Source organism: Cynoglossus semilaevis, chromosome 8, assembly GCF_000523025.1.
Source record: "Cynoglossus semilaevis isolate Cse_v1.0 chromosome 8, Cse_v1.0, whole genome shotgun sequence".
NCBI classification, from domain to species: domain Eukaryota; kingdom Metazoa; phylum Chordata; class Actinopteri; order Pleuronectiformes; family Cynoglossidae; genus Cynoglossus; species Cynoglossus semilaevis.
Genome location: NC_024314.1, coordinates 25,793,011 through 25,812,559, shown reverse-complemented (window position 1 = coordinate 25,812,559; position 19,549 = coordinate 25,793,011). Strand labels below are relative to the sequence as shown.

The following is a 19,549-nucleotide window of genomic DNA, read 5'->3' as shown; positions in this document are numbered from 1 at the left end:
AGTTGCCATGAAGTACTTCAAGTCAGGGGTATTTTCACATCAGAATCTTATCGTCATAAACCTTTTCATCTCCAAGTACTGGTTCTGATGTACACAGATCATTATACTTGTATGTTATTTATATCTCATGGTTTTGAAGTATTTTCAGCTTTTGGATTTATTGCACTTGCTAAAAAATATTTCCTGTCAATTCGATGACACCGTAAATCAAGTTCGTTTGATTTTTATAAAAAGATAATTTTTAAAACATGTTGCTGAATTAAAAATGGACAAGTTAAAGTTCTGGTTTCACATCTGGAATTCAGATTCAATTCTGATTTTACTCTCATGTCAGTATTTACAGTTTTGAGACCTTGTCGTTCATATGTTTTTGTCAGTAAGTTTAAAAAAGTTGTGACCAGCTTCAGAGTCGGTTGTAGCCATTTTGGGTTTCTGGGCGAAATTATGGCTCATAATATAGAGGGTATCAAACATGAATTCATATCATGTATCAAAAATTCATGCTGAATTTTGAAAAATAAAAAAATACAAAAACATTTCATATGCTGAATTTTGAAAATAAAAAAATACAAAAACATTTCATGTTCAGTTTGACACCCCTCTTCTAGCAGATGGCATCGTGGCGACCTCCACTCTGACCTACCTACCCTGAGCTATACAACATACAAACTACTGCAATCATACAATTCTCAAATTTCCGATGGTACCTGAATGCACCTCATGTGACAGCTGCAGTTGGATGTTTGGGAGCCATTGTAGTCGTGCTTGGAGTTTTTCCTCTTCTTCTTCTACTGTTGTCACCAAACATACGTGACACAGGCCATTCTTGTTTTCAACTTTGGTTTTGTTTTGTTTTATTCGGCTATAAGACCATCTGTGAATAATAAGGACCGCAACTGAGTTTTGCCCTAGAGAGTCATAAAAGAGAGAGAGAGAGAGAGAGAGAGAGAGTCTATTAGACTCGACCCGTTTACTTATTCTGAGGTTTCCAGAATAACTAAAACCTGATAGGATGTCCCAGTTTTCCTGTAACTAAACTCTTCAGATTCCTCATCACAGCTCACCACTTCCAGTTTGTGAGGATATTTCCAGTTATTCTGCTCCAAAGAATGAATAATGGAAGTCATATAATGGGAATGTTTGGTTCTTGGAATGCCCATCTTGAAGCTGACAAATTGCTTGAGGTGGATACCTCTTACCATGGGTAATCCACCCTCTTCCATGTCGATCTGCTTTTCCCTCCGCCGTAGCGCCGTGCCAGGCCAGTGAAAACACAGGGGACAACCTGACGGAGGAAAACACTGTAATCTAAAATTCATCACCTCAAATGTAAATCCCACAGGATTTGTCCTGTGGCTTTTTTGTTGCAGCTGCAGCGATTGTCCCACAACTTGCCTGGGCTTAGATCTGACCACTTTTTTTTTTCCTTTAGACCAGTATGAAGTGGCTGCAGCTGCCGCTTCAGAACTGACATTTGAGGAGTTAGTGGGAATAGTACTAAGGTACATAAACAGTTGAGTGACAATGATGTCAATTCAACAGTATTTTGGCTCACTAAGGGATAACTAAAAAAAAAACTATTCATCTGTGTGAATGAAAATTCTGCATTCATAAAACCATCAGTTGAGTTTTTATATTCCGTTTCAATCATTAAAAACACAATATATAAAGTAATTTTACCAAAATCATCCCCATTGCACCTCAATGACAGCGTTTCTCTGTATCAACGGCAGCACATATACTGACCCCGCCCTTTTCCATGCTCTGACCAATAGACAACTAAAGATCCGGACGGAAGTCCCGCCCATACATGATGTTTTCTGACAAACATGGCAGCGCGAAACGACAGAAACATGGATATATCAGCGTCTCTCGTTGTCTTATTAAATGAAAAACACAGCCCGGAACACCTGCAGGTTCTGAAAACAATCACGGCTGCGTTACGGGACGAACAATTCAGGTGCAGACAATGTCATTTACGGCATGTTTTTACGACAATTGACGGCGTTAGCCTTTCGGCTAAATAACGGACAAACAGGCAGACAAAATTGTTATTTTGTTGTCGTTTTCGTAAACGTTTTATTTATTATTTTGATAATATAAGGGCAAGGTTAGCGTATTAAATTCAAGGTTCTTTATTATCCTTTTTTATTACTTTGGTATGCTATTAAACCCCATTTCCGAGCCATTTTTTAAAAATATTAAAAACAAACAAGATTTTCTTCCCTACTAAACAGTCCTCTTCCTAATACAAGACAGTTAATATTATATGATACTTTCATTTATTTATTAAAAAACAAAGTTATCAAATAATGTACAAAAAATGCTGTCTGTTACTGTCAATGATATACATCCACCCATCCATCCATCCATCTTCAACCGCTAATCCGGGGCCGGGTTGCGGGGGCAACAGTCTGAGCAGGGACACCCAGACTTCCCTCTCTCTCGACACTTCCTCCAGCTCTTCTGGGGGGACCCCAAGGCGTTCCCAGGCCAGCCGAGCGACGTAGTCGCTCCAGCGTGTCCTAGGTCTCTTCCCAGAGGGACGGCACCCGAGCACCTCCCGAGGGAGGCGTCCGGGGGGCATGCGATGTAAATGCCCAATAATATCATGCATCAATGATATACATTGATACTTAATTTAAAAAATGAATGACATGAAACGATATCTTTCGTGTGTTTGTGTTGTTTAAAAACAAGAATCAACCTACAGCTTTTTAGTTTGACAACTTAAAGCCATTAAGTATTATTTTCAACAACAGAAATAATTATATAAATGGATTCATTTATAACGTGCCTTCCCAGGGAGACTGTGAAGGAGGAGACATTCTCTGGTCTGCTCCAGGTTCTGACCAGACTTAGTGACGACCTTCCGGCTGCCGCAGGAGATGCTGAAAACCCACAGACTGCCACACTGCTGTTACAGCTGGCTGCCGAGTGCTTCAGGGCCCAGAGAACCTCTTGTGTCCAGAACACACGCAACCAGAACCTTCTCAGGTGATCACAGATAGATGGAAGAATTCTAAATTCTAATCCCTACGATATAAATATTTATTGTTATTGTATTCTTTCACCAGGTCTCTTGGTTTTATTGGAGAGTCAGTTAAACTTCTGACCTTTCTTCAAAATAAATGTTCAAATCTCTGGGATGGCAAATATGAAGGTAAGTTTTTAATTTCAAATCAGATGTGTCTTGAATTAAAATAATGCTCTAATCTCCAAACCTGAATGTTCTCCAGCTCTTCGTTGTGGTATCCAGTTCCTTGGTAACTTGGCTGTAGGAAACCAAAAGTGCAAAGATGACATTTGGAAGAATATCTGCCCCAATCTTCTTCTGTAAGTTGTCACTCGTCATATGAGAACTACTGTAAAGGTTTTGACACCTTTGTAATTAAGGGCTCGAATAATAATTTGTGTGAGCAGGCAGCTGATGAGGAGTGATGATGAGAAGATGTTGGATTACACATCCATGGTTCTTCACACATGTCTGGATGATGCCAAGGTGGAGGAGCTGTCTGAGCCACAGAACATCCCGCTGGCCCTCTGGGTGATGGAGCTCTGCAGGACACAGCCGAACCTGGACTGGACGTAAGTCGTGTACGAGTCATAGCATAAGACAAATGTGATCAAACCTCAAAAAGAAAACAATTGAGTGTTTTTATGTGTTAAAAAAATAACTGTGTGTTTCTATTGTGAATGTACAGGGTTCTTATTGCAACTCAGCATTTTGTCAGATCTTCAGCTCTGGTGGGGAGCATGTACTCGGTGATGTCTCATCCTGAAAGGTAAATGGCTCTTTGCATTGCAGTTTCTTCATAACAGTGTTCCTTTAAAAAAATATATTTAGCAAAAGGGATATTCAGTATCTTTGTATTTAGCACAACCAAACAAAAAGGGCCCAGAAGTATGTTATGAAACACAAATGATCTGCTAGTTTAAATTTACTCACAATTTACTTACTCAGTATTAAATCCTGGCCTGTTTAGTCAAACACAAGAGGCGGATGTATGCGCAGGAATTGAAGAAAGACACACACGTTGATCTTTAACAGCTTTGAGTCTTTCACTTATTTTTTGTTTCTATAGCCAACTGTTGCCACCTAGTGAAAGGGTAATTAATTGTTCTGCCTGTCAATGTCATGTTGGCAAACTGATAGAAGTTATTTGGAGTAAATTTAAGATTTAAATAGAAAAAAATCCATAAATGTAACAGCCAAAGTGTGGACTAAAATGTATATTGCGTGTTTGTGACCAACAGGGTTACATTGCTGGAGCTGGTCTTTGCTCATCTGAAAGAAGAGGAATCTGAGGATATTGGTGTCCCACCTGATCTGGCCTGTTTGCTGGCTAACTGCTTCCAGAAAGGTTGCGGTGCTGTGCTTACGCTTGCTACAGGCTCTACCTCCAGCGATGAGGTATAGCAGGGCAGATGTCACCTTTGAGAATCAAACACTATTTTGAACACAGCTCCTTCATGGCACTGACACCTGCTGGCTGTAATTCTCTGCAGGTCCTGCAGGAGGCGCTGACAGTGATCAGTCTTTTGGATGTTCTGTGTGAGATGACCTCAGACCACAAGCAGTTCATGTTCCTGCAGGACCACCCTGACCTGCTAGTGACCGCTGTTGGTAATAAAAAAACACACACACACACACACATTCAATCAGACAACCTCACTGACCAACTTCTCAAGTTTCTGCGGCTGTGAGTTGGCTGTCTGCTGATTCGCATTAAATCACCCACACGAAAACAAATATAATATCTGTACACCACCCTTCTCCACGTTGACAGGAAATAAGGTTTTAATACCTTTAAGTTTGACATAAATTATTAACTTGATACTGAAAAAAACAATTCTCTCTGCAATAGTTAGGTTTGCTGCTAATATTTCTTCAAAACCTTTTTCCTTTTGTCTGACTCCTGCGTCTTTATTTCCCCCCACAGAGCTCCTGAAACAGGTGCACGCCATCGGGAAAGCCAGCAAGAACATTTTCAGCGCCGCTCAGAATTTCTCCACCTCCGGTGCCGATGGAGACTCCTCGTCTCATTCCCCTGTCGTCAGCTTCAAGGCTCACCTCATACGGCTGATTGGAAACCTCTGTTGTGGCAATGCCATCAACCAGGACAAGGTATGGATTTTATTGTGTATAAAACTAGAATTGCATAAAATCCTATTTAATCTTGCCTATAAAAGTTTACATATAATGCTAAGCTTGATGTCTGTAGCTGTATTATTATTGTTATCTTAAATTCTAAAGAAAAAAGAAAGTAACTTAAAATATGACTGAAAATGTTATTATTATATTACGCCTTATTGTACCTACGTGAACCCCCAAGGAGTCACGGACCAAGTGTAGTGGTACAATAACATTAGAAAAAACCCATAGAGTGCCACTAAACAAAAATTTTACAAAAAGTAAATGTAATAAATTAGAATGATCTTCTAGTTTCAGATTACTCAGAATTTACAGTGTGAAATCTGGGTCTGTTTAGTTGAACACCACACCCATGTACTCGCAGGAATTGAAGAAAGATGTAGAGAAACCTGATGTCAATGTCTCGGCACACTCGCAGGAATTGAAGAAAGAGGTAGAGAAACCTGATGTCAATGTCTCGGTCGATCAGGTTTGTGGTCGTAGTAACTGTAGTAACACTTCTGTTGTGTGGATTGGAGTTCAGTGAATGGAAACTGGAAGTACCTAGTGTCTAAGAAGTATTTTTAGTTTTGAGACTGGGGTAAGTAAACGGAGACAACACATTTAAGTTTTGGACACGTCTAATGCCCTTACTCAACATTTTAGGAACTAGTGGGGGGAAAAATACAGTCTATGAGCTGCCAGTTTATCCACATCCACTTCCGACTTTAAAGGTCATATTCCAGCCCACGTTACCATAAAAATTTAATCTGAGTCGGTTTAGTGTTGGCGTAATCCTACGGACAGACAGATAAAGGAGTGGTTTGTGGCCAGTGGTAATCGTCATCTGTATCTGAGCCCAGGTTCTTGTGTCGATCTGCCGCGTTAAACCACTAGTATCTGGAAAGAAGCGTAATAACTAGCCATCCCCTCGATGCTGTGCTCCTCTGACTTCCAGCGTACAGTACGGGCTCTTTCAACACAACAGCTTGCTTTCGCATGAAACACGAACCGGTCGCTCCGTCGAGATGTTATCGCCTCGTCTCCATCTCTCAGCATCTGACTGTCGAGATAAAAGGGAGATAAATAATGAGGTGCACGGGGCGGAGTCGCAGTCTCTCACGGGGCCTGGTCGTAGAGCCAGTCCCAGCTAATAGAAACAGATTGGTGGAATGTTTGTGGGATGGACACCCTCTATTGGCCTCTCTGTAATATTTATGGATGCTGATCTGTGGTCTGTCAGTGGTCAGAAATCACCCCATATCTGTTTTCACTGAGATCTCTTCCAGTAAACCAAATGTCATTCTCTTCACCTTTGGGAGATATTGTAATTTAAGATGTGCATGCAAAAGCAGTGAACCTCATGTGCTGCGCTCGAGTCGAGGCCCAGTCACTTGTTATTTCATCTCTTCACGGGTTCGACCGTTAACATAAGCATCCACGTCCACACCGAGACGCCTTCTCGGAGCGGAAAATGCGGCGCTTGTCAGAGGCGGCGATTCTCCCGACAGTTTAAATGACATTTCCATTTCGGTAAAACTCAGCAGCTCGCCGGTGTTCGGCAGCTTCCAGTCCATTTGAAGGGGAAACCACGACGGGGAGTGGACGGAGGGCAACAGTGAGCCGAGCCCGTGGAGTCAGACAAATGAAACAGAGCAGATCATTGTTGTGACAGTCATACACTATTACCCACAACCACACCACTGCTTTAAGCTGGAGGTTTCTGCCCAGGACAGGAACACTCAGGTCTTTTTTTTTTTCCATAATGAATCTGCCCTTTGTTTTCTTTTTAAACAATGGCTGCTGGATACACAGGGCCGTAGCGACCAAACGCCACATTTACTGTAATGTTTCTATGGAAGATTTAAACGGTACCAACGAGACGTCTGCTGATTTTTTTTTTTTTACGAGAATGGGAAGTCTGTGTTTGCGGTATGTTTGCTTTGTTAGACCGCAGAGAGTGAGGACAGCAGACAGACACAGAGCTGCCCTGAAAATGTTAATTTTCCAAGGATAAAATTCATGGATTTCCTTTTACAAATTAGAACAAGAAGAGTACTTAACTCATGTATGCTAATGTGGTAAAATGATAGCTATTAAAGAGTTAGCCAGACAGTTTTTAGACGGGTATTATCATTACAAAATGTCTGATTTTACTACAAAAACAATGTCATGACAGCTCTATCAGAACGGCTTTGATGAGTTTTATTATTATTTCTTTGACCGGCGTTGAGCTGTGTTACTTTATATTGGATCACGTTTGTATGTCATGATTATGATTTTTTTTTTTCAGGTCAGGGAACTGGACGGTATCGCCCTCATCTTGGACAACTGCAACATCGACAGCAACAACCCATGTATCCTGCGTCTTACCTGCAGATTATATCATGAAGAATTAGAAAGAATTTAGAACGTTTTTGTGCAAAGAAGTGCATCAGAAACCGTCTTATCTGCAGATTATATTTAATCATGAAGAATTAGAAATAATTTAGAAAGAGTTTTTGTGCAAAGAAGTGCATCAGAAAACATTCATATTTAGTGAAATTTCATTTTTACAAGACATCATCAACATGAAGTGTACTTATATATACTTATAATCGCGGACCGTATGTTTGACACAGCTGAACTAGAGGAACATTTAGGTGTTCTACTTAGGTGCTATACAATAACCACAAAATTAATCAAGGTCATAATTAATCATGGTTAATCCAGATACATCAAACGACGAAACGAAAAAAACATTTCATTTTTTCTTTATTTATAAAACTTCATGAAGCAAGAATCAGTCTCTGCATCTTATTAATTTATAAGACTAAATGAAGCAAGAATCAGTCTCTGCATCTTGTGTCTCGTTCGTTTCTTAACTTCGACGTCTACAGTTATCAGCCAGTGGGCCATCTTCGCCATTAGGAACCTTCTGGAAAAGAACCCGCAGAACCAGGCGCTGGTGGCCGACCTGGAGCGTCGCGGCCCGGTCGACTACTCTGCTCTCAGGGAGCTTGGTTACCAGGTGGAGGAGAGAGATGGAAACTTGCTGCTGAAAACCGTGAGGAAAGACCCGTGAACAACTGCAGAGGAACGGACGTCCTCAGCTGAGAGGCAGGTTCTCAGATAAACGTACCGTTAGGAGACATGTTAGGAGGTACTCTAAGTTTATAGAAACAAATAACGGTGGTTCAGACGAAATCAGACCAGAGTTTCTACGTTCTGTGTTCAAAGACAAAATGAAAAATGTTTCTGTTCTTTTGGTCTGTTTTTGAAAAATAGGAATAGTAGTGTATCGTTCTTCCTGTTTTTTCCGAATTATGACTACGACTGTTGACACGGATGAAGGGCCGACGTTCAGCCACACTGACTGGCTTATTAAAGCAATATTGCATCACTGTTTTTCAGTCTAATTAAGTCCTCGTTATAAAAGCTTTAAACGCTTTGGTACCAAAGTCATAGTCTTAGAGTATGATGACGGCTACACTTAGTAAAATCAATCAAACTAGTACTTAATCAAAATCAAACATAATCTCTGATCTTAATGTGTTCATCTTTGTCTACTTTACTGCAGTCTAAGACAGTGGTTCTCAACCCCTGTGTTGCGGCACATTATCGTGCCTTGAGCAATCATCAGGTGTACGGATAATGATCCAATTTTACTCTACTGGTCTGAAAACATTTATGTTATTATTATTTATATAATTTGTCCTATATGATATTTTATGGTGTAGTGGTGACCACACCTGCCTTACGCTTCTGCCTTAGGTCCTGGGTTTGAGTCCCAGTGGAATCATATACTTAAGGCTCCTCATGTACGTCGCTTTGGATAAAAGTGTTTGCTAAATGCATAAATGTCTTTTGTCATCTATGATAGTTACTGGCAGAGGGGTTAAACACTCTTCCACTAGGTGGCAGCAGATGGCTATGAAAAGTAGAAAATAGAGATAGATAGGGGTGTTAAAGAAGAGCTTTCTGTGTGAGTCATTCTTCATTTCCTGCCAGTGTTGGCAGGCGGTAGGGTTAAATACTCTTCCACTAGGTGGCAGCAGATGGCTATAAAAACATGAAAATAGAGGGAGATTGCTTTGTGTGTGTCATTCTTCAATTCCTGCCAGTACAACAATGTTGTGTCAAACTAAACAGGCCCAGGGTTCACACAGATGAAGTAAATTGAAACGAAGATTGTTGTATTTCGTAAGGCTCTACTTTTTGCGTAATTCTTGTTCAGTTTGATCCGGAGTTCAGCAATAATTACGTCTAGAGAGGTTGAGATTAGGAGACATATATTAATTGTGAGGGATTGTGGGTAAACATTGATCAGATGAGTTTAAAGTGAATTCAGACTCCATATAACGGACTAATCGTTAGTCTGGGTTTTTCCATCCCTCCCTGCTCCCCCTGTTGCTGGATAAGCTGCACAGCACTGACACCTCAACAATGCTAACACCCTAACCTCAGCCTGTTTGCGCTGCCTCTGATTTCCTTGGGACCAGATCTATTGAAAAAAAGTTGACTCGACTCTCCTCTCAATCCACTGCTATAGTGGACAGAGCTTACGCGGTTCCGGTGGCCCGGGATTTCAGACGGCTAACAAAACAGCCGTTACTCGCGCACCACTGGCCGGCTGCAATGCTTTTCAGCACCACAGGAAAAGAGGCTGTTAGAATGAGCCGGGCTTAGGAGGTGGCGTGAACACAATGGGCGGCTCACCTCCTGACACATTACCTCATCAGTCAAGGCCACGGCTTCTTAGTCCCAGGATCAGCACTTTATTTCACCGACATCAATGTTTTGTTTTTTTTTTCTATTTAAATGTGAAAAAGTGATAGAAGATATTTTTAAAAAAACCTATTTAAATGTGAAAGTGATAGAAGATATTTTTAAAAAAATTTTAATATAAATTTGATGTAAAAGCTCTTCGCAGACGTTTTAATCAGACTACATCCGACATAAAACCCAAGATTTTCTAAGAAAGAAAATTCAGATTTTATTTGTAAAAAAAAAAGAAAGAAAAGAAAATTGTCCAGCTTGTCAGTTTTGCAACAGTAAATGTGTTTTAAGAATCACTCAGTTGTGTCTTGTTATCAAAAAACCATTAAGACAAGTGAGCAGACAGAAAACCTCTTCATCTGAAGCTGCACAACTACAGCATTTCACAGAAATAAGACAGCGATTTATTTATTTTATGTTGTTTTTTTCCATAGTTGGTTCCATAGCGTAGTGGTTAGCACGTCTGCCTAAGAAGCAGCGCGTCCTTGGTTCAATTCCCAGAGGAACTACATGCTTGGTGCATGCTAGGAGCAGCATGTTAACAGCATATCTGCTGCTAATAAAACAGTTTTCCAAAGATGGGATCAATATAGTACAAATGTTTTTAATTTTTTTTTTTTTTACAATATTTGAGTGATGAAAAAGACCTAAAAAAAAAAGACCCATGTACGGCACGGCTGGTGTGTTTGATTATCTCCACCACAGCAGTACCTCGTCCTGACCCTTGTCTGGCTGCAGCTGGTACACGTTGCGGCTTTATTTCCATGAAACGCAGTATTTGTTTGCTTCTAAAGTACTCTATTAGAATGTGTGGATTCCACTGGTGAGCTACGGATGAGTTATATTGAAATAGACAACCTGTCCTACTCGGATAAAACACAGATGAGTATTTACAGACATAAATTCCAAATAATTTATAAGCTTCAAATCTGAATACAATAACATTAGAAAACACTGCTACATAGTGTCTTTGTTTTCAAGGTAAAAATGACAAAGTGCCATGTTCCTCATATAAAAATATACTCTTCAAATTGTTTTGTCAGTTATAGAAAGCCTAAATAAACATTTCTGAAAACATTAAGGGTAAGGTCCAAAAATAGCTTTTCGAGGCCTTTGATCCTCTCGTACCCCGTTTGTGTGGTTAAGGCGCATGCCATCCACCCAGGCAGGCCGAAACCGCGCTGGAAGGCCTTGTGTAAGCAGAGGCCACGATGTGGAATTCCTCCTGTCCGCCGTTCATGGGAATGTTGGATGTATCAGGAGCTGATTGCACCCCTATGGAGATTCACTGAGGCTTACATGGTTTTCTCCGAAGCGGAGAGCCCTCGAAAAACCATCGAAGACAATCAGGAGTTTAAGTGCTGCCGAAACTGACAACTTGGATGCTTTTAATAGCATCTCAGTGGTTTCTGCCTTTTTGGCTCTCGGTGTGACCAAACGGCCGGGATCCTCGTGCGATCAAGTCCCTCGAACAAAAAAAAAAAAAAACACGATCAGCACGGTTGTAAGCAGAATCAGCTCCACTGTTTCGAAAGAACTTCTTTTTCATTTGAGTGCAAGATTAGGGGGAAAAAAGTAAAGGCCATGAAAATGTCCATTCTGGAAGATTGACAGTTTGAAAGTATTTGATCCTTTTACATAAATAATTCTCAGTGTTCAAACAGTTACAGTGTGATTCTCAGGTTGGAACTGATCGTCGGAGCGTCTCGTCTTTCCTAGCAGACCAGATGCTGTGAGTCAAACCGAATGCGAGCGGCGTCTTTCGAATAGCATTTCAATGGAGACATAACGAGAGCTGATCTTTTTTTTTTTTTTTTTTTTAAACCATCTCGTCAATGTTTCGTACCAGCAAATGTGTCTCTGACATCCTGTGACCATTTTCCCCCGGGGACTCCTCTGACTCTACGTTCCGTTTCACGGCCGTCTCTCCTTCCATATCGTACGTCAAGATGTGCAAAATGTTAAATAAATACCTCCACTTCAGTTTCCCACCTTGTCATACCTTGGACCCCGCGTTCGGTTCTTTTTTTTTTTTTTTTTTACTTGCAGGTGAAAACCTCGGATTTCTCACTGCAGGTGTTGCACTTTACAAAACAGCACCAGTGGAATTTGCAGTTGCACTGCCAGATGCGGGTGTAGTGGTGGGTGTTGTGACCTCGGCCGCAGCACATCACATTACAGCTGTCTGCGTTCGTGGAGGTGCCGTTGCACAGCCTGCCTCTCGTCCCCGTGCTTCCTGTCGCCCTGTCCTCCTCGCAGTAGTTGGGCGAGCGCTCCAGGTAGACCAGGTCCGTGTCCATGGGCTTCTGGTAGCCCCGGGCCTCTTTGAGGCGCAGGAAGGAGGGCTGGCGGAGGCGCGAGGCTCGCACGGGCTCCACCTGAACTGCTTCGCTGTAGCGCTCCTTCAGCAGGTAGCCGATCTCTCGGAACTTGGGCAGGGTGATCCAGCAGGTCTTGGTGGTGCACGAGCCGGAGACGCCGTGACACTTGCACTCCAGCTTCATCCGCTCCTCCAGGATCTGATCACAGAGACACTACAGGTTAACTCAGGTCAGCAGTCAACGTTCTGTCGGAGAACAACAGGAACACCAGCTTTAACTCGTCTGCCTCCGACGATTGGATTTGAAACGGTCAATTGAAAACTCATAGCCCTAAAACCAATCTCTGGGTAGGTTTTTTTTTTTTTGCAACCACTTCGACTGTCAGCACTCGAACCGTCATGCCAACTTTGTGTCAAAAAACCGGGGGAGGAGGGGGAGATATCTTCTACCCCAAAAACTGGAGTCTCTAATTAACTTTACCTTTCCTCAGACCACAGAAGAGCGTGACAGGCCAAGAACACTGACCAGAGCCTTTGTGCAGCCATTTATGTATAGGATTACCGTGTGGTTTGAACTGGATTTACGTTATAATGCCATGCAAATGGTTTCGAGTGACAGAATTGACAGGTGATTGTTTTCCATTGGGACTGAGAGCCATGTATATGTAGAAACAATGCACTCTCAGTTTTGTTTTTTTATAAAGTCAAAACACTGCTTTACCTTTCGCCCTGCCTCATTGTTGTGCAGGTTCATGAGCCGCCTGGCGTTTTTTTTAATCTCCCGAGCGTCCACAAACCGGCGCGAGAACTCGACTCCGTACTTGACGTCAGCGGAGCAGCCCCCCCACTTCCAGCCCTCCTCTTGGTCGTGGTAGCCCTGCTTTTCGCGGTCGCAGCCGCACTGGCTAAGGTTGCCTTGGCTGCATGCCGCGGTCACGGCGTGGGCCACGCCGGCTGCAGTGATGGCGTACGTGAACGCTGCCTCCCTGCTGCCTGAAGAGAACAGAAGAGAATATGAATAAATGAAGGGCCGGATCATAAAGGCACAGTGTTCTGGTGATACTTTTCTCAGTTTTTCAAAATCAGTATTCAAAGAACTGCTTCACTTTGGAAAGAATGCCTGTCGCTTTGGCGTCTTCTTGGCTGGAGACCCAACGGTTTTACTGGAAAGCGCGTGTTAGAAAAACGGGGATGCTGGGTTTGTTAAAATGGATGCATTGTGAAGGCGAGGGCTGGGGGGTCGGGGGGGTGTGAAACGAAAAGATGCCACTCGGTTGCACAACATGCAATTGAGAATCCAACATTTTTGGAGTTTGATTTCTTTAGGACAATAAAACATTGTAAAACTGCTACGTGGATTTATGTCCGACCCTTAAAAACAAACGTCTGTGTTTGCTTCATTCTTCGACCTCCGTTGTGCTGGATCTAAACGATGCCACAAAGCTTGGACTGATGAGGTTTAAATTCCTGCCCTCGGGCTTAGCAGGCGAAATGTTGACGCGTTTAAAATTGTACAAAGACAGGAAACGTTTTTAAACGATGCTTATGCTCCCACTAGGAGGCATCATGGTTGAGTAGCGGTTAGCTCGCTTGCCTTGCAACACGGCCTCAGTGTGTGCGTAGCTTGCGTGTATTCTCGTTACATTGATTTTCTCTGGTCACCGCTGTTATGTCAATTGCACAGCTTAATTAGACACTCCAAATCAGGAGTTTCCAAAATGGGGGGGGGGGGGGCCAGTTTTTGGGGGGGGGGGGGGCGCAGCTTTTGCAGGGCGGTGGCGTCGACCAGAAGAACCGATTTCAATTTCGATATATATTTGTATGTATTTTTTCCCCACGATGGGGAAATTGCACTGATATAATTTTTTTAACTTATTTTGTTGGACGGGAACGGCAGTTTGGAAGGAAGTTTGGGGGCGCGCGGGGGGTCAACGGTCAACAGCAAGAGGTGATTGTTGTGAAATTCTTCATATTAGGACAGTACTTACTATGGCCACCGTATGGAGACGTTACAGTGACGTTACAGTAGTTTGCAGTGTTTACCATCAGTTAAGCAAATATAGGAAAAGAATGGAAAATGTAACAATCAGTCAATGGAGAAAAAAGAAGAAAAAAAACCCATCCAAAATAAGAAAAACAAGAAGAGAAAAAAAACCCCCATCCAAAATAAGAAAAACAAGAAGAAACAGGAAAGGATGGTGTGTCAGAAAAACTGTTCTAAGTTACCTGACCCCGTGACTAAATGTTCCATTGCTTACATCAAAAAAAAAAAAAAAATTGAATTAATGATTCCAAAATATTAATGTTTTATGTTGTTATTGTTCTTGGTTTGTTTTAAGATTTGCCTCGTACAAAAATCAAGATGTGACTCATTAAATTGTTCCTTGGTTTGTTTTAAGATTTGCCTTTTACAAAAATCAAGATGTGACTCATTAAAACTTTATGATCTTTTTTTGAAGTTTTCTAGTGATGGTGATAAATTTCCACTTCCATTTTCCTTTTCCTTTTTTTTTTTTTAAATATTAATCTACAAATGTGTCCACCACATTGTCTTGTCCCACATTTCAGTGATTAGAACCTAATCACCCCGGTCACGCCTGACCTCTTCTTCTCCTCCACCTATTGTTCACTTTCTATGGCTTTGATTGGTTGAGCCTCGGTCTTTAAAACTCCTCCACCTTCATTCCAGCCCCTGACAATTATCTGCCCCAGTGAAGGGCATTTAAAAAGAATGACCCTGACTCTCCTTTTACCCTGTACTGCAGTACAGTCAGAGGTCGTATTTTCACACCTCTTCATAACGTTCTATTATTCTTTACTGTCCTGTCCCACGTCCCCCAGTCTGTGATAGGAAACACAAGTGACATCTGCTGGCCGACTGAGGGAGCTGTCCTCGGCTTCGGCCTTGTCCCGTTGTAGTTGTCCCGGTGTTTCACATCAATGGATGGTCAGTGTTTCTCACACGGCTTGAGTGTCTCTCCGTGTCCGTCGGCATTTCTGAAGTGAAACCGTACCGCCCTGCTGCGTGTCGAAATCGTCTGCGGCCGGCTCTTGACTGAGATGCACTCTAGAATGTCACCGTTTGAACTTCAGAATAAACACATTTATATTTATAGCGGGGCGGAGGAAATGAATTTATTGGCGCAACAATTGGTAACAGGATATCCTGAGTCCAATCAGGATAACGCTGGACCTTTGTTCTCCTCGGCAGCCCACAGTATTAATGCTCAGCGTCTCCGGTGGAGGCGATTCTTGTGGCTCCACTCCAAGCTGACAAACTCACTCGCTGAAACCATCAGGCCTTGCGGTTCCCCGAGTCCATAACTCAAAACAAACTCTGAATTCGTCTCTCGTCGGCCCAGGTCCATGAGTCGCTCAGATGTTTCGTATGAGGAGCATTACTCGTGGCATTGGGCGCATGCAACAGCCAAACATGGGAGCCTTCCTCTCGCGCTGTGATTTGTTTTGATTGTACAGCCCATTCAAGCCCGGCTTCCATTGTTGCCATCCAGCTGCCGTAGCTGACTTCAATTAGTGGTTAGCATGAATCGCCCTGCTCTTTCTCAATCTTTAATGAGTCCGTAAGCCTGGCTGGTCCGTCAAACCCAGTGGTGACTGGTTCACCAGCAGCACCGGCGCAGCACGGCCACCAGTTGTCAATGGAGTCGACCGACGTGTCTGTGACTCATCCGACACCCTGACTCACAGCCCTCTAATTAGCTTCTTTTTCATACAGAGACGCAGTCGTTCTTGCTCATCTGTCTCTCCAGTCAGTCGTCCTCATGGTGAGGACAACCGTGTAGGGTATGTCTGTGTCTCTGTGAGCTGGTTTGCACACCACAAGAGAAAAGAGACATTTCCTCTGACAAAGGGAATAAAGGCGTCCAGACATCTGCCCGTGTAGAAAGTGATTGCTCCCAGAGCTGCGAGATTAAACACGGGTCCAAACCCACAGCAAGACCGCAGCAAAACATTTCGGACTCAAAAGCAATTTATAGGAAACGCTCACATGTGAGCGACCAGGCTTCTGTGAGCAACAGACTGGTCGATAACGTGGCGTCGGAGCCAGGGGTTTGTTCACTTCTTCATGGAGGAACTCTTCGCACTAAAATGTACAACTGCCTCTGCTGTGACAGTTGAGGCGACTCTACCAGGATAGAACTTTATTAACCCCTCAGGAGTTCCCTTTGGGGACATTAAGGATCCTTTCAAACCCTTTCATGTCGCACGCTTTTCTTCTTTTAGTGTCTAAACAATTAAGAACAATTTCGAAGGTTCCTTTTGTTGCATTTTTGGGCTTCGCAAAAACACACAAATGCCTCCACTTAAGTCTGGCCACCCATCTCAAAGGCCGTTTCATGTCACTCCGGCTTCCTCTGATGTGATGGATGGGGTTTACAGGCCGCCCGAGGACGACTGGGGCCGCGTGATCGTGTCCAGCCTCACGTCTTCGCACGACACTATTGACTCCTCGGATGTGGAACTCACGCGCTGCGGCCACGTTTGGTTTTAATAATCCAGATCACAAACAGAACAACTTGAAATATATCCGTCAAGTCACACCTCCTTTGTCCACGGCAACGTAGGACGCAGTATTTGGAAAGTGTGTCTTGGCGAAATAAGGGTGTAGGATTTCTGAGTAGACAGGTTGTATTTGGAAGGAAATGTAAATTTGACGAAAAATTGACCAAAGATTAACTTCAAGTGAGAGTAAAAGACCAAAAAAAAATTTGCCGGAAGTAAATGTTGGCAATAAAACAGAATCAAAGTAGCCAAAGTAGCCAAAATGTTAGCCAAAAGTTAGCAAATGATAAGTTAGGATTAGCTCAAATACTGTAGTTATTAAGTGGCCAAAATGCTTAAAATAATTGAAAAAAAGTCTGTCTTATTAACACTAGTTACTCTCACTGTATTACCTGTTAACTAATTAGGTTAATTAATTAGTTGGGTACGACCTTGTTTCTTTGATGTCACAAATTGCGTTATCATCCTACATTTCAGTGCATTCCAGGTATTAGGGTTAATGGTTAAAGTACAGGTACGTGTTCACCTGTGTATTTACTTCCTGTGTACTTGTGATATTTGTATTTGTGATATTTAAGGTAAACATTAACATTATCTAAAGAGAAAACCTCATCGAGTCTAAACGTCAGTCGACTCCAGGCTTCACACAGACTGACCTACTCTCAACTCTTGTCCAAAGACGGTCCTCTCGCCCAGGGCTGAACAGTTCCAGCGACCGTAGCGGAACTGGTACTGACACTCATTGATTCCCAGCTGGGCGCCTTCGCCGATTACGATGATGGCGTCGGGTCGGGTCTGACACAGGGCCCTCTGACGGGGGGCCAGTCCCGGGATCTTGTTGCAGATGATGTTCGCTCCGAGGGCCACCACGGAAGACAACGCCCTGAGAGACAGAGGAGGGGGTGAGACGGGGGACAGGGGGTGAGACGGGGGAGAGAGGGTGAGACATCAAAGATCGGTAAAAATGTCTGTTTTTTAACTAAGGTTTCCAATTGTGAAGAACTTGAGAGATGCGTGAGATTCCAAAGTTTAAAGGAAACGATGGGAAAAAAATGGCGCAAAATCAGCCAATGAAAAGGTGGATTTGAAAAATCATTAGTGTATAAAAAAAAAGTTAGTGTAATAGTCAAAAAATGAGTCTTAAAAACTCCCCAGAATTAAGTTAATGTTAAATGATAAAGTTAAAGGAAGTGAAGCAGCAGAGACATTGCCTTTGATTGAAGATGGAAGGGAGAGCCGTGGCACACAAAGCACACCATCCTCACAAAACACAAGACAAGAAGCACGACTGTGAGAGGAGAAATTAAAATTCATGGAAAATGATTTCAGAAAACCAAAATGAAGGAAGAAACACTTTCAACTTATCCCTGGAAACTCAGGGAATTGAACCAGGAACCTTTTGCATGACAGGCAGAAAATCTACCAAAGACCAAAACCAGCGTTTTTTTTTTTTTAATGTTGTTTGTTTTCACAGTGTCCTTAACTTTATGGAAAACGTCTGACCAAGGATTAAGACAGAGAGTCCTTCACCCCTTTCCTCAGATATCATCACGTGTCACTTCATTGATCCCTCACAACAAATGACAGAGGACAATAGTTAATTATAGAAACTGGACTAAACCCAGTTAATTTCTGTCATTTCTGTCCCATACCTCGGCCCCGCCGCACAAAACACGAACCACCGCAGCTATTTCGGGTTCCAGGACCTGCCCTGGTCACGAATGAAAGGCATGCATGCTGCAGCCGTCACCCCCTCTGTGGGCACCGGGGTCTTTTAAACCTCGTGAGAACGCTCATTACATTCCCTCGCTCCTATAGGCAGACCCGAACGTTGTCCCACTCCCATTCTTTTCCATGCGCGTCTCCTGACTTTCCAGACCAGGTGTTCCCAGGATCGAAGGTGTAAATCCACCACGGCACTTTACCTCGTCGACATATGAGATCATAATTTAAATAATAATAATAATAATAATAAAGAAAACATGATGTGCATTTTGGTCCAAATCCACACTTATTGTGTCAATTTATGGCACAATGGTGAAAATAACAACCAAGAAATGCCGTAACTTTGCTAATACGTGGAACAGTTCCTCAGCATTCCTTCCATCACGTCTGAACGGGTTCCATCATGGAATCATATTAAATCGATCGAACGACAGAAGTCACGCACATCCAACCAATGTTCCCCTCAGCTCGGACCGACTGGATATTCCATTAATCCAAATATTCCAACATAACCTGCCTATATTTCCACATCACAACATCAACCACAACACGTCCGGAGAAGACGAGTCAACGTTGGAAACGTTTTCCACATCCGTCTCCCCCTTCATCCTACCTGTTCACACCAGAACTGCTGCGTAAATCTCCCATCTTTACGCACATGGAACAACACAACACAACACAACCAGACGTCAACTCTGCTAAAAAAAAACAAAAACCATCAACTGTCTTGTTGGTAAAAAGGATGGAGTGAACATTGAAACACCTACAGGTAGCTCCCGCTGGTGAGGATGAGGAAGATCTGCGGGTAGTAGACGGACAGCAGCGCACTGCGGGAGGAGATGATGAGCATGGTTGCGCATTGAACTCCACTTTTCCTGCGCTCTTACGGTCAGGATGAAAATGTTGAAAAACAAAACGCGGATGAAATTAAAAATCAGGTGACGAGGTGTGAATGAATATATATATATATATATGTATATATATATATATGTATGTATCCGTCTCTCCCAGAGAGGGCTGAAAGGCTCGGTGTCGCCTCTTCGTCCCGGTTCAGCTAGTGCAGCCGTGGCGCGCTGCAGCTGCCGCTC

At 42.8% G+C, this 19,549-nt stretch overlaps 2 protein-coding genes across 2 annotated transcripts; one reads left to right on the top strand and one right to left on the bottom strand.

Moving 5' to 3' along the window:
* Nucleotides 1-1,793: 1,793 nt before the first annotated feature.
* Nucleotides 1,794-8,970, top strand: atxn10 (ataxin 10). Its single transcript, XM_008315869.3, has 11 exons — nt 1,794-1,960; nt 2,806-2,997; nt 3,078-3,163; nt 3,240-3,336; nt 3,424-3,588; nt 3,705-3,785; nt 4,258-4,414; nt 4,510-4,627; nt 4,944-5,128; nt 7,428-7,491; nt 8,014-8,970. Exons 1-11 carry the CDS (start codon nt 1,830-1,832, stop codon nt 8,196-8,198), a joined length of 1,461 nt encoding a protein of 486 aa, XP_008314091.1. The 5' UTR covers nt 1,794-1,829; the 3' UTR covers nt 8,199-8,970.
* Nucleotides 8,971-10,008: 1,038 nt separating this feature from the next.
* Nucleotides 10,009-19,538, bottom strand: wnt7ba (wingless-type MMTV integration site family, member 7Ba). Its single transcript, XM_008315870.3, has 4 exons — nt 19,229-19,538; nt 17,393-17,619; nt 12,934-13,205; nt 10,009-12,411 (listed from the first exon to the last, which is right to left on the bottom strand). The coding sequence occupies exons 1-4, from the start codon at nt 19,309-19,311 to the stop codon at nt 11,932-11,934; spliced, it is 1,062 nt and encodes a 353-aa protein (XP_008314092.1). The 5' UTR covers nt 19,312-19,538; the 3' UTR covers nt 10,009-11,931.
* Between the last annotated feature and the right edge of the window lie 11 nt (nt 19,539-19,549).

Excerpts from the sequence above, each read along its gene's own strand:
- atxn10 (XM_008315869.3), top strand. The coding sequence starts at position 1,830 with ATGGCAGCGCGAAACGACAGAAACATGGATATATCAGCGTCTCTCGTT. Across the intron at positions 3,786-4,257 it reads GTGATGTCTCATCCTGAAAG|GGTTACATTGCTGGAGCTGG; the intron begins GTAAATGGCTCT and ends TGTGACCAACAG. Across the intron at positions 5,129-7,427 it reads ATGCCATCAACCAGGACAAG|GTCAGGGAACTGGACGGTAT; the intron begins GTATGGATTTTA and ends TTTTTTTTTCAG.
- wnt7ba (XM_008315870.3), bottom strand. The coding sequence starts at position 19,311 with ATGCTCATCATCTCCTCCCGCAGTGCGCTGCTGTCCGTCTACTACCCG. Across the intron at positions 13,206-17,392 it reads TGGACAAGAGTTGAGAGTAG|GCAGCAGGGAGGCAGCGTTC; the intron begins GTCAGTCTGTGT and ends TGTTCTCTTCAG. Across the intron at positions 12,412-12,933 it reads ACAATGAGGCAGGGCGAAAG|ATCCTGGAGGAGCGGATGAA; the intron begins GTAAAGCAGTGT and ends CTCTGTGATCAG.